The sequence below is a fragment of the Dysidea avara genome, chromosome 7 (genome assembly GCF_963678975.1).
Source record: "Dysidea avara chromosome 7, odDysAvar1.4, whole genome shotgun sequence".
Taxonomy (NCBI): Eukaryota; Metazoa; Porifera; class Demospongiae; order Dictyoceratida; family Dysideidae; genus Dysidea; species Dysidea avara.
The window spans coordinates 35,024,211-35,049,900 of record NC_089278.1 but is presented as its reverse complement, the minus strand read 5'-3'; the positions used below and the strand labels follow the sequence as shown (position 1 = coordinate 35,049,900).

The following is a 25,690-nucleotide window of genomic DNA, read 5'->3' as shown; positions in this document are numbered from 1 at the left end:
ACATAACAGAAAATCACATGACTCAACATGGAATAGGATGAACCATAGATAAGACACGATCTATTATCTATGGGTGAACTTAGCGATTCCCTATGATTTAGAAACTCGCAGTATCTGTTTCATCCAGAATACGCATCCATTTTCAATACTATGGTGACCACCATGTAATGTACCATTCACGGAAACATTGAAACAGCATCGCTGATGCCCATTTTTATTTTAAAACCTGAAAAATTGCAAAAATTTTTAAATACGCGCTACAGAAACAGCAAGGGGAATTACCGTATTATTACCCTACAGTTTTGATGTAGACTTGGGTAGGATTGATCACCCAGAGTTGGAGGAGAAACTATAGAGGTTGATTTTCTCATTGCCAACCCTATTATACATTCCCTAGGGAATATATAATCTATGATAATTAATTGCCAATCCCAGAAAATGGGTCTGCAAGGACGAGACCAGACTGGATCATGGTTTATACAATGTCTAACATTTATGAAAAATTGATGAGAAAACTGAATTAGGAAATCTAAAATTGCAGTATAAATGAAAGTTACTGTAGAATTCACTGTACTTGTCATGTGTCTAGAACTATGAAGTATTTCGATATAGCGTAAGTACTTGGTGGAATGATATAAACTCAGATATATTTCCTCCTCACCCTGAACTTGTTAAATCTGTGTAGTCTCGTAAAGGCGGGCGGCGTGAGACTAAAATCTGTGTAGCTAGCTATTTATGTAATAATGTAAAATTATATCAAAATCAAATCACACCCATTCCAAGCTCTTCTAGTCATCTGACACAAAGATAACATATGTACAAGTGACCATACTAAAGCAGAAAAATAACATGCACAAGTACAAAATATACAAAACACAATACTAATAATGAAACCAAGTGTATGTCAAAAAAAATTCATTGATTCTCCAGCAACGCTTGTTGGATTTCTTGGCTTGAAGGCACTGTAAAAAGAAACACGTGGAAGGTTGGTTACATAGCGTACCAAAATTCACAGTTTATAAAGCTTATTAAAATGTTCTCCAAAAGACAGATGCTAAGTGGAAACATTTTGAGAACATTCTTAGATTACATAGCTCCTTGCCAATAACAGGAATATTCAAAAATGTGGTAGCCATGTTTACAAGAGCTGAATTAACAATGTTTCCCCCTTCAGAATTACATACCGTATAGCTGGTTATTTTCAAAGGGTTTATATTTTTGGATGTTTCGAAGAGGACCCTCTCTTCAAAAATAAATTTCCAAGTTTTGTTGTTCTTCGAAAATAAATTCCCACAAGTAAAAATAACATGCTTTCATGTGATCGAACAACGCACATTCGCTTGTTACAAGTTTAAGCTCAGTATTATATAGTAGTTGAACAGCACCATTACTGCATCAATAGCCAGTAAAGTATCCAGAATGACCATTGTTGGGAATCTATGCCGTCTGCTGCTGCTGTACCCTGATAGAGCCAATTGCCTTGCTAGTGGCTGCTAACTACTCCACTTATAACTCAGTCATCTTTCCAGTGTGCAAAAGTGGGGATTACTCTGTCATCGATTCCATCAGCACATGCAGACTCTATGTGTTTTTGTAATTTGTGACATGAATTTCTATTTGCTTGAAATCCACCTGTACTTCAAAATATGCATTCTTCGAAATTGAAATTCAGATATTACTGCTCCTGCAAAAAATTTTGGTTTGAAAATAACCAGCTATACGGTATCTAAAAATCAACTCAGATTTCTGCAGATTTTATTTTCATGGAGACATATGTTCATGGAAGTTTGTGCCGCACTCTCAATTACAGATGCAGTAGAAACTAGTGGTGTGCGATATAGGATGTTTTCATATCACGATTATTACACACAATTATCATGATACGATATATATCACGATATACAAACTCATCACTCAGCTTGTGTACTTACACCGATGACACTTGTAGCACTAATGTACTAGAAGTACAATACAACATGGTACAACACTAGCATACAACATTACAAGCTCTTTTATCAAAAAATATTACAGTGTACAATGACATCTTGGGTACAGTTTTCCCTAATTATAACTAAAATCTATACTTCGGCTTATATCGCGATATAAAGATTCTATATCGTATCACGATATAAAAAAATTTATCACGATATTTCGATATATATCACATATCGCACATCACTAGTAGAAACCCACTACATATATAGTGATAAAATTTCAGCCTATTGCAGCACTAGACAGTAGGAGTTGTATGGCAACTATACTGTAAATAAACTGCAGACGTTTAAATTTGCAGCCATTACTTTCATTTATGTTGGTCTATAGAGACAGGATTTATCTTATGTTAAACTTAAACATGAATTGGCAAGGTACAATTTAGCCCTGTACTCACTTGTACATACAAGTATGAAAGCATTTCAAATGAAGAAATGACGACAATCTTGTTTACATCTACTGCATTATAACCAATTGCATATGACATGCATAAGTTGAGGTTACAGGAACACAACAAACATGTTCTATGAACAGGCTATAGGTTCTTGCTTCCCTTAGAAATGACCTGACTAAAACGTGTGTATTGCCTTCTTTATATATAGCATGGATTGCATAATTTCATTAATTCTTCAAAACTTTAATAAGTACTTGTGTGAACTATGTTGGTTTTTGCCAAGCTGGTCACATTTTTGCATACAAAATTTATTCAACAAAAAAAAGTGAAATACGGTGCACAGATAAACATACAAACAGACACACACTACTCACTTGGTAACAAAGGCTGGCCATTCACACATTTTAATATTTCACTAAATAAAGTCCCAAAATTACTACCCCTGTAGTAGGGAGTATGACTGTTCCCTCCTCTATGTAGTGCTACAGGAACTAGCTGTTGACAAACTTCCTTCAACACAGGTGACCCTGATGAGCCATGAGCTGTACCACTCTTGTATAATAGTAATGGACCTGTATTTATAGAAAAGTAACAAGGTTAAGTAACATAATTCCAGGGGTTAATCTAGGGGGCGCAGGCCCCTCCTGGGTTAGATATTGCCCAACCCCCCCTCCAAGGTTTAATTGATCCCAAAGTTATAATTATAAATTTAAAAATGAAGTAGGGATCCAATTGATAAAAAGTAGTGAAACAAGAGATGAACGATGGTAGCTACTGCAGCATAGCTCGGTGGGAAATCCCTACTTTGGCTTGGTACAACAATTATTTTGTGTTCAATGCCAAAGTAGGGATTTCCCAACGAGCTATGCTACAATAGCTACCATCATTCATCTCTTGTTTCACTACTTTTTATCCCTTGGATCCCTACTTCAGTTTTAAATTTATAATTTTTAATATACTAGTTTGTTTAGTTTTTTGTTAAGGCATACAGCTAGCTATAAAACATGTGACTGTTCTATTAGGATGACTGCTGTATTAGAGTATCTCGAGTCAGCCTGCAACGATGTGTGCTTTCCCGCGGTCATCATGGTTTCAATCGATTATTAGAGTATCTCGAGTCAGCCTTCCAACATGAAGGTATGTGGTTGCTGAAATACAGTTAGCGTAAAAAGAGGTGTATCATTGTGGTTTAAATCGATAGATCGATAATGCGTATAATAAAGACTGGGTGTGATCTTGTGACCTATCGTGAAAGCTATCTATTACCGGTTCCTCCATACAATAGCACGTAATCTAAGTGCCTTAAATAATCCTGTGGTGTCTATTAAGCTGCTTAGAGAAAGTGTAGACACGGAAAATTAACACCTTGATATGGTTTCGTTGGATGAAGAAGACAAGCAGCCTGGTTGAAGATAAAAGAAAAGACAAGACACAGAGGATACACACTTGCCAGAACACCAAAAGGCACACCCCACTGGTGAGTTTGTTATCGTGGCGTAAAACGGTGGCCGTGCAATGCTTCGTTTGGCCTCTAGGCTTGCGAGTGTGGTCAGTCAGGCAGTCGATCTAAGATTCAAGTTTTGGCGATTAAAAAAAAAATTCTACCGTATAGTGGGAAATTTTCGAGGGATGAAACTTTTGCGAAACTGCAAAATACAATTTTCACGTTTTTTAATTCACGAAAGTCTAGAAAGCGGGCAATAGCTGTGTATAAACCGAAACATTTCACGATTATATTTTCACGAAGTTATCATCACTCACGAAATTCGCGAAAGTTTTGTCCCTCGAAAATTTCTGGCTATACGGTATATCCAGCCACCTGTAAGTGTTTTGTTGTATTTAATCCAACAACTGAATGTGTTACTGTATATCCCTTTATTACCGAAGTTTTTTTGTTACAAAATTGCAAGTGTGAAAACTTTTATGGCTTGTGTGAACTTTGTGCGATACGAGTGGACCCCACCCATTAATTAACCCATCAAGCTATATACCGTTTGATAGCCATCTCTCTCTTCTACCAACACAGCTAGAATACTTACAGATCACACACACAACTCATGCGCTATGAAGCGAAGAAAGCGTATCTTCTCCGTATCGCCATGGCATTGAAAGATGGGCGCTGCCATCTTACTAATCAACGTGATGACATCACACTATTTATTTTTAGAATCCTTATCACGTGGGGAATGGAGTAATTCTAACTAAAGCCTCCTAGTAGCAGGGAGAAGGCGAACATGGAGTTTTAAACAGGTATTATTGTTTTGTATACGCTATTTTATATTTCCAAGTGCCATAACTTGCCAATGCTTCTTCCTATCGCCGAACGGTAAACTTCGTTAGAAGCACCCGGTCCTTCTGAGCAGTTTGCTAGCAATTTCAGCTTCGTAGCCCCTAGGAAAAAGGAGTTATGGCTCCGTTTATAAAGGGCACTCGTTATAGCAATATATTAGCCGGTTTTTAGAGGTACTGGTCGCTTTGAACCACTGCCGACCAGTGTGGGCAGAACCCTGCATTCGATAATAAAGGGATAATACTCTCAATAGCAACTTGACGTATTATATTGAATACGTCAAGCGATTAGCCAATAGAATTAGTATTACACTTGCTTGTCAAGGTCCCATGACAAAAATCTATAATACTAATTTGATTGGCTAAAATAGTGTGGTGTGTTTATATTAGAAGTAAATGTCCAATTTGACAACTATTGTTACCATAGTGATAGATGCCCCCAAGGTATGACATAATATGGTTGTTTAGCAACAGTTGCTAGGTAACCATTGCTAAGGTAAGTCATTTGAGACCATAGCAACGGTTGCTAAGTGTGATTGGACTTTTGCGGTGGTTATTTTTTGAATTTCTGTTGCCTAGTAACAGTTGCTATGGTTGTCAGATTAATTTGCAATAGGACGGATGACTGTGGTATTTGGGATTAATAGTTCTTGCATTGTAAACAGAAAGGAAATAGTGCTCGGCTTCGCCTCGCACTATTTTACTCCTTCCTCTTTACAACGCTCGCACTATTAATCCCGAATACCACAGCCATCCATCCTATTACATATACTAATACTGTTTTATGTATTATATGGACTAGTACTATTCCGTAAAGGTGAATTTCGTCTTGTAAGATATCTCTAGGATGCATTTTAAAGGCGGAATTTTGGGTGGCGCATGAAAATTTCACCAGGATCCCTACTCAAACAGCACGACCGTACTGTTTGATAATCGAATGGTCAATATTTAATGGCATCACAGTAAATTTTCATCAAAAATTGAGTATATTTACACCTAAATTTTCAAAAATTTCCTGGGAGCATACCCACCAGACCCTCTAGAATCCGAAGCAGCTTACTTTCCCCCCCTAGCATAATATTCTGGGTTGTGCCCTGAATTCTGTAATCACACACACCGACACTTGCTCTGCACAAATGACCACAAATGACATACACAGTTAAAGTTTAAACTGGATAGATTAGTCAGGTAGCCAGGATTCACTGTAGGGCAAATCACAAAGTTATATACTTACAGCAACATGTTCGATATTTTCAGAAGAATAATTTCACAAATCGAGGGAAACCAATGTTCTACGTGTTTCTGAAAATCTAATTCATAAAATCACCAGCGTTTACCAACATGTAGGTATGCAACAGGACACCAGAAATGAGCGATTTTGTTATCCTGAAACCCTTAATTTATATTTTAGATTTTATAGCATGCATACACTGTACATGTAGTTACTATACAAACACATGTAAATAAGTCAATGTAGTGTGCCATACTGAAGGTATTGTAATTGTCCTTACCGACAACGAAACACTGTGAAGCTGACAGGGAAAGGTTACCACCATGAGGATACTGAATAACATAGATTTGATCATTTTTCTTCACTTCCGCTGGTTTGCAGAAGTTGATCGGTTCAATTTCAAGTGGTTGATTAGTCGTGGGATCTTTTAGTTTAGTTTCATCCACTTTGATGATAGTAAAGTCAAGCTACATAAATATATAAAGTACAGAACAATAACAACTACACAAATGAGTATACTGTGTAATACGTATACTACATACTACATGTATCCACACATACACCTCTGTACGTACAATGATTTACAGCTATAGAGCTGGATTAAATTTTAATCTTTGTCTGAAAGCTTGAGCCCTTACTTTAAGGAAATTGATGGAGCACACACACTGTGTCAAAAGATCCAGTACATTACAGTAGGGGATATCACGATGATATACTGTGATGTAAAATTCCATGACATACAGTAAGTTGCAGTTCAGTATATTACATACAAGTTGTAAGGGACACATGAGAACCAGCAACTGAAAAGACTAACGTGTAACTCTAGTAGAGCAGTCAGTTCTATATGGATTGGAAATTGCAACATATTCTCAAAGGGTATTTCCCTGGGGTGATCCAACTAAATAATTGTGACTGTCTCAGAAAAACCCCAGCTTGTTTGCACGGTTCCGTACAAAATGGCACTAAAAGGGGTTCATTTCCTACACTACTATAGGGGAGATTTAGCGCCACAAGCACTAAATCTTCCCTACAGTAATGTAGGAGATGAATTATGCTCAACACTAAATCTTCCCTACATTAGTGTAGGACTATATGGTGCTCCAGGCACTAAATCTTCCCTACATTAGTGTAGGAGATGAATTGTGCTCAACACTAAATCTTCCCTACATTAGTGTAGGAACTATATTGTGCTCCAGGCACTAAATCTTCCCTACATTAGTGTAGGAGCTATATTGTGCTCCAGGCACTAAATCTTCCCTACATTAGTGTAGGAACTATATTGTGCTCAGGCACTAAATTCTATTGAAGTGATCATAGTGAATTGTTGCTGTTTTAGTTGCAATACTTCAACTGCTTGTACTTTATTTTCCATACAACCTCATAACAGCCTTCTACCTTTGATGCTAAGGCAGTAGTACCCTTTGATTCCTGGTATAACATATTGTAAACATGTGACTATGGGTTATAGTAGTTTACTTAGTTTTAAAAATGAGAGTTTAGTACTTCTTGTAAGTACTATAGCAACTTCTTTGCATATAGGTCTGCTTCTTTCTTGGATACATAATTTAATGTTGCATGGAATCCCATGGTTTATTCTTCTATGCGTATATACATACAAATATAAATGAGTTGCACTTATGGACCTTATCCATGATGTCACAAGACACATAAAGGCCAACATAGTTGGGACAGCAGGATTACGGTTACATAGAAACCATTTAAATTAACTAATACAAATTAGCATTTCATGAAATACTAATGACATAATAGTTGTAATTACTGCAAAATATGAAATGGTTACTAAGGAAACCTCAACTTGCAATATAGTTAAACCCACAAATGCATGAAGAGAAGTATAGCTTGGTTAACGTGTTTTCAAAGAAAACTATTCAGCCCTGGTTTTCATACACATACTAGCTGGACACGCCCTCAATTCCAACTCAAAGTGCTACGCTATTCCTAGTAACTCAGGAAGCTGGTAGTGTAGTTTTGTCATTTTTAAACACCCATAGAACCCACAACAAAACGTTCACAAAGTTTTAGAAAGCTGCCATGCCTAAACTGCCTTAGAGCAAGAGCAAAACTTACCTGACTATATAGGCGCTTAATACCGTACACTGGGAAACTTCGACGAAGGGAAACTTTGACGAATCAAAGTGAATTCGTCAAAATTTATTTCGTCAACATAAAATAAGTGCCCAGGTTCTTATTGGTGATTTCAAACAATTCGTCAAAGTTTATTTCGTCAACTTTGCCTAAGAACAGATTCATCAAAGTTTACCCTCGTCAAAGTTTGCCGGTGTACAGTATAGTTCTTATGCTGCCTCCATTTCTAACACATGGACTGCTTTTGACACAAAACCATTAGCTCACATGGGTGCAGACAGACACACATGTACACGCATGTACGTTTCTTTCTGGAAACAATTATAGTAAACCAGGCGTGCGCCCTTGACAGCCTGCAGTGCCAGGTGCACGCCTGCAAATTGCACGGGGAACAGTAGGGAAGAACAATCACACCTTGGGCCAAGATGGCAAGCTCTAACCAACAGATATGGTAATTATAACAAAAACCATAATCATTCGAAAGGCACCTAGACATTTTTATCGCAATATGTATCTGCTGGTATAGGCTGTAGCTATAATTGTTTAAATAATTTCTTCCATACATGCATGCATAAAGTTATAGACTTTAGCAAAAAAAAAATCAAGCAAGTTATGAATATAAAGCGGTTGTATCCCAGTAACATATTTTAATTGCCACCCAAGTCTGAGACTATGGGTGATAACCTACGATAATACCCTCAAATAAATTCAATTGAGTTATTGTACTAAAACCTTTAGGCAAAATAATCAATATAATAAATATTTTTGATTTAGTCTAGATGCGCCAGTTAGGAAAGAGAGATTTTAATTTCCAATGGTGATGATATTTGAGACTTCTTGCTTTGTGATGGAAACGGGGAATAACATTTAGTCTCAAAACATTGCATCAGGTGTTTTCGCATTTCTTTTTGATCATAACAAAGAGTGGCGGGGTCGTCTCCAAACATTAGTGATACGCAAAATGCAATTGCAAAGCAGCCACAGTCTTTGTTTCCCTTTTGAAGTTGAACTTGTGGAATTTTCACAATCCGGTTCCCATATAATGAATGCAGTTGTTCGGCAAGAGTTGAGTTGATGCTTTTACGTTGAAGAGAATCGTACAAATAAACTACGTTATCTCTGATGTGCGATAATGCCCAATGCTCACAAAAGTGGTGAAAAAAGAAAGACTTCTCTTCTGCTTCTTTTATCAATTCTGGTCGTGCATTGTTTAATATTCGTAAGCAGCATGAAGCTGCACGCTAGCAACTGACCAAGGTAGGAGACTGAGTAGCAATGCACTACCTGCTTTTATATGCAACGCTGGGCATACTTGTAAGACTAGCTTTAAAACCAGTACAACTGGATAGTGGACTGGTATTGCCAATTGTAAAATACCAACACCTTTCAAGGAATAAACAGGACACAGAGAAATATTTTTAGCTAATACCAACACCTTTCTCTGCCAGACATGTCAACTAGCATTCAAGGAGTAAACAGGTAACAGAGAAATATTTTTAGCTCTAAACAAGGTGGAGTGTTAATAATGAAGTATTATTTTATGAAGTATTATTTTATGCCTACAACAATGTAGGGAATAATTAGTGCTTCATTGAACAATATTTTGCCTACTACATTGTAGGGAACATTTAGTGTACCTTAGCACTAGATCTTTCCTACATATAAGGGCAAGAAATAATATTTGAGTATAGTGCTTCATCCCACATGTATTATAGGGAAGATTTAGTGCTTAGTGGCACTAAATCTTGCCCATATATATAGGAACAAAAGTGCATTTAGTGCCATTTTATCTGGACCCGTTTGCACAAGCATGTGTTTTTAGAAAAAAATTAAATTAAAAATTGTAAGCTACAAAGAAAAAAATATGCAAGTTTTATCAGGTCATTACTCAGAAAAGAAAGACTTAGACCCTTTTGGTGGTGAATTTGGTGAATTTTGGAGGTGTCTAAGTTACTTAGACCCTTTTCATGTTTACTTAGACCCTTTCATGTTTACTTAGACCCTTTTCATGTTTATTACGCGCACCCGGACTGGTAGCGTTGGCAACGCATCGCCACCTGAAAATTAATTTTAAACCCGTAACCTCGCCCGTAACTATTGTTACGGGTGGAGTAATGGCTTGTTTCTACTAATGAACGCTACATTTCTCTGTTACAAGCAGCTGTCAACAATGTTAAGGTACAACAACTACATAAAGGGTCTAAATAACTTAGACTTCAGACCACAGGGGTCTAAGTAATTTAGTAACCCTCAGGCCCTGTAGTAGCGCCTTCGCTTCGCTCAGGCGCCACGACACAGGGCCATCGGGTTACTAAATTACTTAGACCCCTGTGGTCTGAAGTCTAACTATTACTTAAAATTCCCCACATACCTAAGTCACTACAGGGCACTAAGACTATACCTTGGTTGATTGGCTAATCCATGGTGAACATTTTGAGCCAAATTCGAACATTGTAGACTAAGGCAAATGGAAGTTATGGCTGTGAATATATGTAAGCACCTGTAGTTTATCTCAAGTATAGCCACTGTACAAAACAATTTCCTTGTTCTTCCTATTGTCTAGCACTATAATTCCAAAACTACTCACCACAATAAGCTGAAACCTTGGTGATCCATTCATTGGACACTGTAGATAGTTCTGCGAAAATAATTTTTTTTTAAAAATTGGAAGTTCTGCGAACAAGGCAGGCTTTTGCCGAGACAGTCACAATTGGTTCTTGCATGTATAGCCACAGCAATATCCAATCGATTAACCGATCACTGTATAACCAACCTTTATCGAACTGTGTGGTGGTCACTCCTAGGAAATGTGTCCCTTCTTACAGTGGATTTCTATCACAATCACAGACAAATAGATTCAAGCTCTTGAGTTCCATGCAAATCTGACTGCAATCTACTCTGATGTGAATACTGGTTAACAAAGCTGTCAGTGTGATTGAAAAAGAAACAGGATTTTCATTATATCCTCATATATGTAACCAGGTCTGTAAGAATCCCATATGTTTGCACAAGCCTAGTTTTACAGTAGAATGCAATAAATCCAATGGGTCGAGTATTTATGAAATTGCAAAAAAATTCCGTAAATTATTTAAGCGTTTTGTTTAAAGTCATAAACCTTGGTAGCATTGTGATCCCCAAAGCAAAAGTTTTTGTTTCGTGTCAGTACTACCAAGGAGACAGAAGATATGAGCATTGCATTGGACAAACGGTTCACGATTATTATTTTTCCCTCACGTTTTCACCTTCACCCTGATTGCCTGGAAGAAAAAACTTACCTAGCACCTGTTCATGGAGAACATGATGGTGTAAGTTGCATTAGGACTGCATTCATAAATTACGATCGTTTAATTAAGGGCCTGCAGTTTATTTTCTGTATTGTCACTGTACAAATCAATTTTTCTATTGTTGCCACTTTGTAGCACTGTAATTTCGAAAGTTCTTGGCTTCTAGGGCTGAAAAACTTCGGATGACCATCCCTTTGGCTATCTAGATTAAGATGCAATAAAATGGAATTCGAAAAAAGCACTAACATATGGGGTTCTTACAGGTCCGGTCACATATGTTAAGACTTTGTTGAATTAATTTGCTAGGTTACCTGTAAATCATGTTATACATATATTTACTATACTACTTAATGCAATGTAACTCACTCAAAATAAGCAACGAGATTAAGATACTCTAATAAAGCAGTCATAGTCATGTGTTAAAACACAACAGCCACTAGCATAACTTGTATCATAGCCAGGGTTCTGCCCGCACTGGTTGGCAGTGGTTCAAAGTGACCAGTACTTCTAAAAACCAACCAATACACTCTTAAATCCAACCAGTACAATTCTTAAACATATTACTGATTACATGTGCAATATTTAATAGTTACGTATATCACGGCTGTGAGGGATTTGCTGATATATACACCCAAAGCTCGAGGGCTGCGGACATATATATCAACAAATACCAAGCATGGTATAAGTGATATATGTGACCCAGTCTGGGAAAACCGGGCTTATCGCCTATTTAAAAGTATCGAGAAACAACAGTTTTAAGTATTTAGTGTGTTGTAGCTCGCCAATGGTTGAAGCTATGTGTACCAAATTTTCACATGTTTTATACCAATTCCCTACCTTCCAGAGCATCCACTATGCAAGTAGCCAACAACTGAGTTTCCCGCCATTTTAGATAGTTTTAAAACCAAGGTTGACTGTATCAGGCGAGCTGCAAATTGGGTGGGAGGCGGGTGCCCTGGAAGGCGGGAAAGATGGTGATCAAAAATTGAAAAGGAATGCCAAGGGATGAATTACGCCAAGTTTTGGGCCATTGAGGTCTCAAAACTGGCTAAAATGAAAGGAAATTCACAGCAGAGGTACTTATTCAACACCACAGAGCTGTACAGCCACATACAATCATCCCCAGGCTGACCAGAGCTCCATTAAGGCCCCACACCACATGTACGGATCGCCACTGGGCTTGGGAAAAGCAGCCAGCAAAACCAGACCACTCAAGTCTAGCTGATTTTGATCGTGGAATTAGATAGTTTATTCATGTAGCTTTGTGTCCTGGGTGAAAAATCGAATCTGCTTACATGGGGGAAAAGACCGGTTTTCTCAGACTGGGTCACATATATAATTTGGGGCGCACTCACCTAATAGGTGGAAAGAACTGATGAGAACTTACCCTGTTTGTTTTATACACTATAGGGTTGTAGTACCTGAAGATCAATTGTGGTTTTAATAGTGTGGGCTAATAGCAATCACAACGCTATTCATTCGTTAAAACGTCATTAATACGTTACTATGCTGAAACACACAACATTATAAAACTTGCGATTGTGGGATGAAGTTTATATTGTTATCATTTTAGTACTAAGTTAAGCCAACTAACTTTGCTATTGGGACAGTAAGTATGTTATTATATTAAGCTAAGTACTTATGACTGTAAGTTACTAACCTATTTCAGCGTAGCAACAGTAGTTTTGCTGTTCTGTGGTCTGTTCTTACGTGGGGGGTAGAAATACACATTCACGATTGCCCAAACAATTATTTTGTGTCTTCATTATCCTTTACTAACAGCCAACTAATCTATCATAGCAAATATACTCAGCTTAGCAATCACTACAAAAATGAGTCCCACAATACAAAACTCTGTGTCGCTCAATAAAACGAGTCAAAGCATATTACTTCTTTGAACTGGCTGGGCATCAAAGTCATTGGTAAACCGCTTTCCCATGATATTGCCTGGGCACAAGATAATGCCTGGGCAATACGCGAGTTAAACCCCAAGCAGTGCCTTTGAACGCCCATGCTAAAGTGGTATATACCCTAATATAACACACAGCATATCATGTTAACTTTAGGCCACCACTCAGGAATTTTTGGGCAGAACCCTGCATAGCCATGCTATAACAAGCGAACAAACATACAAAACATGAAGTGATAAAAGATAGTGAAGTAAATTACGAGAAACAAACAATGAACAATGGTATTACATACCAAAGTAGGTATTTTCCTACCTAGCTATGTTACAATACCATCTGATCATTCTATCTCTTGTTTTACCACATTTTATTGCTGGAACCCTACTTCTACTAATTTTCAAGTATACTAGCTAGGGGGTTTTACTACTACGTATGCTTCAAAACTACTTACCATTTCTAGTGGACTAGTGATGAAATTATCAGCTCCTTTGACAATAATATTGCACAACTTGATTGCTGGCACCTTCTCAAATGTTATCCTACTGCTCATGGCATCCTCCAAAGATGGGATTACGTGATGGTTGGTGACCAAGGCAGTAAAATAATCACCGCGCAGTCCAACAAAACCAATAAACCCAGTACCCATTGTTTGACTAGAAAAAGAAAGAAAAACTGTTTACAATGTACACCTTTACATTATACAGTTGATCAACTATTTATATAACTACAAACACACAGGCATGCACATATATACCACAAGACAATTTTCAATATACAGACTTACGATCCATGAACACGGCACACAGCTTTCTTCTTTTCACTCAACATATGGTCATCTATGATACCCCTTCCATCTTCTTCATCAAACACCACTTCAGGGTTAATATACGAGGCACCTACACAGGTGCATACAACATACGTATATGTAGTGTTCATAAGAATTTCTTTACTCTTTTACCACTAATGGATGCCAGAACACACACATACATGTACACCCTTACTCTCATGTTAGAGTGCACACACACGCACGCACACACAGCATTTGCTCTTTCTTAGAATTTAGTGTGGAAATTTCTCCTATATGATACGGGAGTAATTTAGCAAGGGGGTACACCATATTTCTCCTATATGGGAAAGCACCATGGTAATAGGTATTCCCATATAATACGGGAGTACATATTCAATTAGCATAATTTTATCCTTAACCGTCAAAATATCTGACCTTTTGCATGAAAACAAATTACGCAAGAAAATTTTGTTGTGAACAAATCAATGTGTGCATGTGTTTTTGTAGAGTGATTCATGTCACACAAATGATTCTACATGATCATACAGTACAGTAGTGCTGCATACTATAAATCATGGGGGTTTGTACTTTCTCACGAAAAATGCACAATGCCTTTACAGCATTATTACCTATTAGGTATAGTCAAGCCCAAAAGTGGGCCCACAAAAGCTTCCAATAAATTGCCACAAAATTAAAATATACTTAACCCTTTAACAGCCACTGCCGCCATATGGCAGCATGGCATCATAACTCACTCGTAGAATAAACTTTAGACTAGCTATAACTTGTAAAACGCGTTTCATAGAAAGATGCGCTAGTACTGAAACAGACACGCCCATAGAGGTCCCATTTCTGGGATAACCAGATCCTTCCCGGACTAGTGCGCGATTGTTGTGTAATAGCGTAAAGTGTAACCTGTTATAATAGGCAAATTAAATCGTTCTTCGACTTAAAATCTACTAGCTGATAACAAAGAAAGTGTTATACATCGATGGAGACAGGTTAAGTTGACAGCCGGCTGCTTTATCCCAGACATGGCATGGTGGACACGAGTACAGATACGCATGCGCAATAGTAGAAATGGGACAAATCACGAAGAAACCAGCTGTGGAATGGATCACACTGTAAGTAAACTGTATACAATAGTTCTTTGGAGTGTAATACACCTTAGCAAATAGCTAGTTGGGATTCCGTTGTTGGTTCGGGCTGGTTTTTACCAAAGTTTAGACTTTGTTGTCTAATAACTTCGTTGCGGCTACTGTTATGTAAACAAAAACAACACAGTCGATCTCCTTAGTTTATAGCGAGTATTTAGATATATGGTTTCTAAGCAGTTCTGTGTACTAGACGGTTAGTATGGTGCGATTCGGCAATTCGGCCAAGGGTCCTGGAGAATTTGGCTGTCAATGGGTTAATAGATACCTATGCCTCAACATGAACCATTTTAACTGACCTAGTTGTAATGTTTTTTGGTTTGCATTATATACACTAGCATCCTGCTCAAGGTTTCGCTACTTACTCATAACAATAAAGAAAGGAAAAAAAAAAAGGGTCAACTGTTCTTGTTTCACATAGCGGGTGAAGGTTCAGAACACCTTAACTTCTATTCCACTCCAGTTCTCCCATCAATACAGCTGGATAAACTTTCCCAATCTTCATTACAACAATAGGTGTTAATAAGCATCAAACCTGTGGAACCTTGCAATTACCAGAACAGCTGTTGCTCTAACCACTTGGCCATGCTGACACACACACACACACACACACACACACACACACACACACACACACACACACACACACACACACACACACACACACACACACACACACACACACACACACACACACACACACACACACACACACACACACACACACACACACACACACACACACACACACACACACACACACACACACTAACTTGCGCTAGCACCATTCCCATTTGTATTACTATTACTAACGATGACGTCTGGTTGTTGTGGTTGTACAGGGACTGCTGTAGACTGCTCAACAACTGATATTCCTAGTTGTTTTTTCATAGAAACAGCCAGTTCCTTAGTGCCACTATTGCCATAGTTGTACATTATATCCAACATTTTATAAAAACTGGTTGTGAAACCAGCGTCCAATGGACCTAACAAATACACACCACATGCACAATAACAAAGACCACCATCTTTAATAGCCAGTACCTGATATATATTTTAGTAACTTTGCAACTCTTTCTGAAGTCCTATGCACCGCGCCAATCTCCTCGGTATCATCATTGTTGATAATCCTGGCGGATACGAAGTGAGGAAGGAGGTGATCTACATCCCTGACGGTGCTGGTGAGGTTGGCGTAGTTAGAAATCAGAACATCCCGCTCCCTTGGTAAAGGACCGGCCATTTAACGGAAAGCCGAGAGCTAAATGTTATAAGCCGAGAGCTAAATGTTATAAATGTAACATTCTTCTTACTATAGCGCATTAATTAGAATAATTGCGGGAAGTGCGGCAATTTATTCACCCGAGACCACGCCCATCTTATATACCGGTAGCAATCGGTCGCGCAATCGGTGTACTCTCGTAACAATGGTCAGTCCTCCACCTAAGGAGTACCACGTGTTGACTAGTTTCACCGCCAAGCTGGTGAATACCGTGAAGAAAGACATTAACAATCTCCTTCCGTATTTATTGAGTGCAAAAATCATACAGGATGATGACGAGGAGTATATTACAAGTATCCCCAGGTCTTCAGAAAGAGTTTCAGAGCTGCTTAGGCATATATCAGGTATTGTCACCATGCATGCTTAGCTATATAATGTATACATCATACACCAGGACCTGTGAACAGTGGATACACCAGCAGCTTCTACACATTGCTGGATATAATGTGTAACCATGGTAATGACACCACCAAACAACTAGCTAAAGAGATAAAAGAACGAGTAGAGTCCAGCCAATCTAACAGTGAGAATGATGAGGATGATTATGATGGTGATGATAGTAAAAGTGAGCATTTAATGTAAATGTGGCTAGACTACAGTTAGGCCAAATCAGATTGTCAAACAATTTCATTTGGTGGGAAATTTGATTGCACTACTAAAACCGAAGAATGTGTAGCATCGAATTTATTGACAAACTGCTGGTCCCACAAAATTGTCATTAGTTCGACAGACAGACAGAGCTTTTTATGGCTTGGTTGTATCTCTTGTTTGTGGCATACATTGTAATTTCCATGTTAGTCTCCATTGTTCTGTCAAATGGGATTGCATTTTGGTCTACTTCATTGCCATAGCTGCATATTGTATTTGAACTGTTATTCCTGTGTCCTGTTTTGTATGTTACAACTCTCTAGACATTTGTGCTGTGTATGCACTAGTGTATTTTTGCTCGTCTTTAAGCGCATGCCCACAACCGTGCACCTGCTTCCTGAAACTGTTTTCCGTAAAGTGTGTGTGTATGTATGTATGTATGTATGCATGTATGTATGTATGTATGTATGTATGTATGTATGTATGTATGTATGTATGTATGTATGTATGTATGTATGTATGTATGTAACACTTTCACACCTCAGATCAAAGGAGCCGCCTGGGCTACATTTCATATGTAGCTGGTCTACAACTGGGCAGTGATTATATAGACTGAAATCAATTGTGGGGATCAATCAACACTCACATGATTAGGATGCACGACTTGGATTTCGCTATGAAAACCACTCAGATGGAGAGTGTTTTGTTATCCTCGCCATCCTACGAGTTGAAAAATGTTGGGCTAAGGTGAAAACTAGTGCTATAGCTTATTCATAGATCGTTTCCGCACGTTGTTCGAATGCGGACGTGCCCCCATCATGAATCTACCACTCTGCATGGAGTAACCATTCTACAAGCAAGCTTACCTGCCTAGGCCTTTAGTGAACTGCGTAGTTTTTCCATAAATGATTCAATAGCTAAAACATTAAACTTGTGTAACGGAAATTCTCTGTGATGTCTCTAGGATATGTCCGTTTATCATAACCAACCGTAACCAGAACGTACTAGCTGCTAACCCATAATCAAAAATTTTAGGTATGCATATATAATACATCCAGTGGCTGCATTCGTATTGGCTTGGGTGATTGATCGCCCTGTACAGGCTATCAGCCTGATAAGTGTTACATATTAGCTGTAACACAGGCATTCGGAATTTGGCTGATATGTATGCCTTGTTACAACTATTACATGTACACTGTATGTACATATAGTATATGAAAACAGCTAGTATGAGCTATATCGCAGTACATACTCTGAATTAAGCGTAATTACCGGCAGGTAAGAGTTACTCTGAAAAGATGCCAGTTTGAAAGGATGGAACTGGTTTCTGAATATGGTATGAACAGCTTTTCCAGTAGTCTGTATGAGTATATATATTGCAAAGATTGAAAAATGACAGTGCAGACCTTGTAGGCTCCTAAAAATATTGTATCCATTTGAGAGACGAAAGGGGCATGTCTCTCTTACACCATGCACACTATAAAACAGGTAAGAAGATAGTTCTGAGTGCTTGTTATTTGTGCAGTTTGCGCTTCCTTAGCAACGAAAACATAGTAATTTATATAATGCAATAATACAAAACTGACACAACAATATTAAAGTATTACTACATAGGTGCCTGGTTTTAGAAGTATATCAATTTATTTATTTATTTGTTTTGTTTATGTATGTGTGAGCACACTTGCAGGATTTAGGCCTTCTGTGTATACCCATGTCGACGTCTTTTATCAAAATTGATCAGTATATATAAACATTAATGGTGGACAAGCAGGGATATATGTTCATGTGAGCTTTGATGTTCTTGCATGTAAAGAAAATGATACTCATTACAATCTTTTTTATACCAAAGTTTCACCACTCTTAGTGCAAAGTGGTAATTGTCTATATGGATGGAAAGTCATTGAGTACTGCAAGTTTCATCTTAAATTGACATGTACTCAAAAATGCCTTCAGAGTGACCATAGCCCTTCCAACAAGTTTCTATGAAGTTTGAAATTGATTGAATTTTCTACTAACTGACTACTGATGCCACCAGCCAAGCATAACTTGACTATGGTTAAGGCTACGGCTTGATATCTTTGACGTTGCTTGGCCTGAGACATGCCTTTTTGCCAACCACAGCAGCTATATACAATACATGGATTGTAGACTTTAGGGCTGCAACAAATGTCAAATTTAGTATCCGGATATTTGGATGTCTTACCGTGAACTATGTGGTAAAATTTTAAACAATGCAAAGGTGCTACATAATTATTGTTGCATACTTACCACTTTTGTTCCTGAACTTAGTAAAATATACGTATGTAAAATTAATGGTAGTTGACTAGTTGTACTTATAGTCAGTTTAAAATAGCAGAATAGGCCATTTTGTACTAATCTAGCTGGTAATCAAAGCCATTTTCTCTGTACACACTTGTAATTTATTAAATTACTAGTAAACAAATATATGAAGGGTAAATTTAGTATATGGATACCAAAATTCAAACGAATATCCGAATGAATCAAATGTTTGTTACAGACCTTTCTCCTCCTTTGTGTCCCAACTCTTTCTCCACTGTCACATAGGTGTTGAATTGTGGTAACGCAAGATGGCTTCAGTGTACTGTGAGAATCACCCATAATTTCTGTAGTGACTGCAGAGGCACTTCTTGCACAGTTCTTCATTTGTAATAATCTATTTGTTTTTAATGATTTACTCTTGTTGGTAACTTTATATACGAATTCAAACAACTATAGTGGCTGCCAGTTTGATGTTGGAAGTGTGCCATGACGTCCAACCAAAGCCTAATTTGAACCCCTTTGTGTCGTGCACTATACTGTTGTGTTATTTTGGTACTGGTGTACAAGTCCATATTAAGGCTTCAGATGTATGCCATCACACATATTCTACACCAGCGTTGAAACCGGGTCGGGTCATCCGGGTCACATTTTCTCCGGGTCATCCGGGTCTGACCCGGTTTACAATTTATCCGGGTCTGACCCGGATTGGATCACGTGAGAAACGAAATTGTTCGTTTGACGACGCGGAAACTTATAAACGCTATCGCATAGCTCTTTCGTGAGCCACGCCCACTTATCGCATTACCAACATACGCTCAGCCACGCCCATTTGTTAGTAAGTGTAGTATGTAGCACGAAACTGAGGGTATCTATGGTGAGGGGTAGCTATTGTCAGTAGGTGAAGACCTTTTTTTTTTTTTTTTGGTCTTCAACCTACAGATAGGCTGAAGTTGCAATATTTACTCAACACGAATGGAACGCTCAAAATGTAGACTCGTTCGCTCGCTCGAGACTAGCTGAAACATGTCTCGGCTTTAATTAATCCGGGTCACATCCGGGTCTGACCCGGATTGCTATCCGGGTCAGTGGGTCATCCGGGTCAGCAGTAGTGACCCGGTTTCAACGTTGTTCTACACAACCAAGTTAACAGCAATTAAGAGACACTCTGTGTGCTTTCTGGTTGTTTCATTTGGAGCATTCATCTTGTTGCTGCTGATTCCAGTAATCAATCGATAAACAGCATACAATAGAAAGTACAAACATGTGTACAGTAAAACAAGTTATTCTTTGAATAGACACAGATATTAAGAAACATGTCTGAGATTGTAGCAGGTCACGTGATTAGCCGTCTTACAGAGACTGAACCTTAATTAGATTCAATGTGTTAAATCAAACAGCTTTTCACTAGTTTTTGCAACTTGACATGTCACACACTTGATCACTCTCAATTTCATACAGCATTCTTCCTACTTCACCATGAACCTTTTTCTATCTATATGTGGTTTACAGTAAAACTATAATGCCAACCTGCAATTGGTTGTCAGTGTAGTGTTGAAGTGCACTTTGTACGAATTGACTGTTATATATAAACATTGTGATAGTGTATTCTACTAAAAATGTGTTGCCCAATTGTTGCCTGTATACTGTTTACTCATTGGACATGCATATCTTTAGTTTCATCACGTGTACAAAGGAAGAGAAGAAGTGGAAGGGACAAAAGAGAGACTGAGGAAACAGCTGCAAAGAAGAGAAAACAGAAAACTTGTAAGTACTGTGTGTTATACAATTATCCTCAACATTACAAGTGATTGTTAGTTTAGAGTATGTGTATCAATATTAAAACTGGGTCTGGTCACCTGGTCACATTTTGTCTGGGTCATCCGGCACTTCACAAATTTGGATTGTGTGTGAAATGAATTGATTAGTTTGGCAATGTGGAAAAGTGCTGATACATCACAGTTAGTCTAGTCCTGCTGCGACCCAGCTAGTTTCATGAGCCACACCCACTCATCAGGATTAGTGTCTGTAGGTATACATGTAGCTACACTCATTTATCAGTAGCATTGCAGTCTGTAGGCATGCCATGTCCATTGTTGTCTGCAGGCTTATGTGAAGTCATACCCACTAATCATTTCTTATTGCACGAGATATTTCTTTGTGAAACCACACCTACTTTAAAATTGGAAATGTGTGATTGCATACATGGAACAGTTGTAGCTTGTAGGTATGCACTAAGTCACACCCACTTACATAAAACATTATATCTTCTGTCTGTGGAACCATGCCCACTGATTGTTAAAATTAATTACATACCATACCTATTTAGTTTTTTATATAGCTACACTTAACACTTAACATGCTAGTCAAGCACCCAAACATACATAACTCTTGGTGCACATCTCAGTTTTAATTAACCCGGGTCTGACCCGGATTTCTATTCAGGTCAGCAGTAGTGACCCAGTTTCAGCTCTGACATATGTGTGACCGTCTCAACAAAAACGTTTGCACAAGCTAGCATTTTGAGAAAAACAAAATTCGTGAAGTTAACGGTACACCAAATTGTGCAAGCTACGTACAAAGACTCAAGCCATTACTCAGAGAAGCAAGAATCATATTAAGTAAACCTATACACCATCATGTTCACCTGCTCATGGAGAGTTCAAAAATCTTCTGTTTCATTTCTTGTTGCCCCTACAGTATGTGTGTCATGTGCATTTGTTTACAATGGTAGATGTAAACAAGATTGTCATCATTTTCTCGTTTCATATGATTATATACAGGGCTAAATATACCTTGGTTGATTTGCCAATCTATGGTGAACAATTTCAATGCTGTAGACTAGTGCAAACAAAAGTTATGGCCTGTAGTTATTTCCTGTATAGTTGCTATACAAGTTGATTTCTTTGCTCTTCCTACTGTCTAGCACTATAATATCAAAACGTTACTCACCACAATAAGCTGAAACTACAATGCTGAGAAATTGAAAGTTAGGTGGGTTTTTGCTGAGATGGTTATACATACGTAAGTATGCCACACTACAGCTATGTGTGTTTATACAGGAACCAGAAAAATATCATTTATACACAGAATCCTGTGGAGTGAGGGCTTCTTCCTATATCTTGTAACGGTTGGTATTGATGGTGAATTCTTGCTTGCCCAGTCTGTGGCCTTCTCTCAACCATAGACTCCAGTTCATCCATCCACAGCATCTTTGTTGGTGGTTCTCTTCACATTTTGAACTGTGTTACTACTTACAAAGAAAGTTCAAAAACTAATTCATGCTTCTGCTACATGCCTACTGTACTGCATATACATGTGTTTAGCCGTACATGCAATGTCCGTTAACCTGTTTTCATCCTTGATTTCCATCACACTCCTGGCCTGAGATTGGCCAGTTAACTCATGTGTCTAACACTCATTTCTATAGTTTCAATCGATAAATTTGTAGATCTACCGATGGAAATGTAGAGCATTCATAGTGTTGTATTAGTAGTCCTCAAAAAATGTGCACTCTATTAGAGCATTGCAAAAATATACGATACATTTGCAACTTCTTCTATAATCATTGCAGTATCTGTAGACAGGAGCAAAAACATCTTTGAGATATACAGTGTGTAATACAAAAAGTAGTGAAATCCATGCAAAACAGTTAAGAGGGTGTGGCCTTCAAATGCAGGGAGAAAGTTGTAAAATCAAACGTGACAGCCAACTACAATGATGTTAATGCCAATCATTTTAAATATATACAGTAGTGCGAACAGTCTTTTAAAAACTTGGCTGCCACGTTTAATTTCATAACTGCCACACTCTTTGTACAGTTTGGCTGTATTTTGCATTGTATATATGTATGTATTATGTAATGCAGAACTGGCGTACCCTTGTAATTTAATAATTACAGCACCCGTGCAAGCCTCATCATCATCACAAAGCCAGGATCATGATGATAGACAACAGAGTACAGTTGAAAGGGATCAAGAGAATGCTTCGGAGAACTCTACTGATACAACAAGTGAGTAAATTTATTACCAAGTTACTTGTTAGTGAGTAAGTGATCAGTTCCAGTACACTTACAGATTCTTAATCCATCTTCCACATGCATGCATTACACAACTTATTGTGTAACAAAGAAAATTTTACTGAGATCATACACTGTATGTCTTTTGACTGGTATCTTGTACTATATAGTCAGTTCACGTTTACCTGGTCCTTATTGACTCTTGCTACAATGGCCAGCTACCCAAACATTCAGTGGCACTGTGAACTAGAGCTGAGCGATACTGCCATTTTAGTATCACGATCGATACTAAAGCCACTATTCACGATACTGAATAGTTCACGATACTTACAAATATGTCAATCATAGCTGGTGCTACATAGTGTATTCCTCAGTATTCATGCTGGAAGTCTTTAAAAGTAGCATCAAACTAGCCACTGTCATCCTTGTTTACAGTAACAGTTATTGTAACACATGCTTTGAAGTTATGTTATGGTGTTCACACCTCTCTGCAGAGGTAACCAGGTTATGACTTATAAGGATTCTTAGCCTAGTGCTGCATAACAAATGGATTTTAATGACAATAATGTACAGGCATGGTATAACGATAGTTAATAACAAAATATCGCGATATCGATACTTTCAAAATATCGCGATATATCGCTAAAACGGTAGTATCGCTCAGCCCTACTGTGAACCCCTGTCACATTATAATTTCAATATTTTTAGGTATTGTAATTTTTCTTTATTAAATTCACTTGTTTGACTGTCAATCATTTAAAGAGTGCAGCATATAGAGTAGAAAGGGCCTCTAGTGTATTTGCGAGTGCCATTTATTATCAGTTCAGTGGTGGATTTAGGTGGTTTTCTGTGGTTTCAACAGGAATTTCCTTTTAAATTCTAGCTCATTGGCAGTCTAATGTACTGTTGTTGTAAACACTTTACTTTTCACCTCCTAATGTATTTAGATACTCTAATAGAGCAGTCAAGTATCTACTCTAATAAAGCAATCAAATCTACAGCTTAGTCGCAACTTTTGTCCTACAGTCAGCCATAGTTTTTATAAAGCATTGGATTTGCTATGATTGTTAAACAAAGGTACTCTAAAATCCTATCTGAGAGAAATATCCTCAGATACCTATTATTCACCTACATCAATTTTTGGCTAGATCTGCCACTGGAGTTAGTCCCCGATTATCCAACTACGAGAGATTTGACCTACAACTTGATTCAGTCTATTCTTTAAGTATAGCAAAATATGACATGTATGTTGTTACAATTATTAGAATACATGGTACCATTTCCTTTCTACAAATGTATTATACAACTGTATGGTACAGAATTTACTTTTTGGTTACAGAGAAGTTCAGCTTATTTATCAGCTATACACATAAGGATAACACCAATAATTTTGCTGGAAGACTACATGATGACTTGAAACTTCAAGGATGGGAAGTGTTTATTGACACTGAAAATATAGGAATCGGAGATGAACTTCCAACAAAAATTATGACAGCTATAAATGATTGTCATGGAATGATTGTCATATACACAAAGAACTACACTGAATCAAAATGGTGCCCCAAAGAAGTTGATTATGCAGCTTCTAAGGAAAAGAAGCTATATCCATTGTTCCGTGAAAAGATTGATGATGATGCTAAACCATCTTCTGTTCATTTCCATATTAATACAACACGTCTTCTTTATGGTAGTTTTTATGAAGACGATAAATATGATGAGTCTTTAAAGCAGTTAATTGAGTGTATTAGAAAGGTACTATTAAAGATGCTGTATCTAATGTTATAATATTTTCTTTCAGGATGCTACAAAGCTCGGATTTTCTTAGGTTTTTATCTTATTTTTGATATCGATGATGTATTTTTATGCTTTTGTAAGTTTGTATTTGGTAAAGTATTTGTTGTTACTTTTGTTAGTAAATTCCTTTTTCACATCTGTAATAATATGGCAAGTGGAACAGTCAGTCACCAGATATTTGGCATCTAAATAGCCTCTGTTATGTGTCTGACCATAATGTTTGCCAATTAAGACATAACTATCAAAAGAAAAGGGATGGAGCCTAAGGAATACAGTGTATCTGTTTGGTTTATGGCTTGTACTGCTAATCATAACTACCACTAGCATTTGGTCGCTAGGAGACACTACATTTTTATAACCCTTAGGGGGGGTGGCCAATACTAATTACACATAATTATACATTATAGTAGAACAGAGTTGTGTCTTTTGTGAGGAAACCATGAACTTTCCATGTCAACTTAACTGTGCCCCTAATATATAGGACCATCACAATTTTGACCTTTGCAGCCATTTTTTTGTACTGCAATTTCATCATTGTTGTCTTTGTCACTGTTAGAACATGGCCCCAAGTTAAAATTAAAACTATTAAA

At 37.7% G+C, this 25,690-nt stretch overlaps 2 protein-coding genes across 2 annotated transcripts; one reads left to right on the top strand and one right to left on the bottom strand.

Annotated features, from left to right (window-relative positions):
* Positions 1-762: 762 nt before the first annotated feature.
* Positions 763-16,503, bottom strand: LOC136260747 (uncharacterized). Its single transcript, XM_066054606.1, has 7 exons — positions 16,189-16,503; positions 15,918-16,130; positions 13,988-14,099; positions 13,655-13,856; positions 6,187-6,373; positions 2,761-2,958; positions 763-962 (listed from the first exon to the last, which is right to left on the bottom strand). The coding sequence occupies exons 1-7, from the start codon at positions 16,382-16,384 to the stop codon at positions 916-918; spliced, it is 1,155 nt and encodes a 384-aa protein (XP_065910678.1). The 5' UTR covers positions 16,385-16,503; the 3' UTR covers positions 763-915.
* On the top strand, positions 16,176-25,287 carry LOC136260748 (2' cyclic ADP-D-ribose synthase BtTIR-like). Its single transcript, XM_066054607.1, has 6 exons — positions 16,176-16,767; positions 16,818-16,988; positions 20,966-21,055; positions 23,190-23,300; positions 24,646-25,058; positions 25,105-25,287. The coding sequence occupies exons 1-6, from the start codon at positions 16,569-16,571 to the stop codon at positions 25,129-25,131; spliced, it is 1,011 nt and encodes a 336-aa protein (XP_065910679.1). The 5' UTR covers positions 16,176-16,568; the 3' UTR covers positions 25,132-25,287.
* The last annotated feature ends 403 nt before the right edge of the window (positions 25,288-25,690 follow it).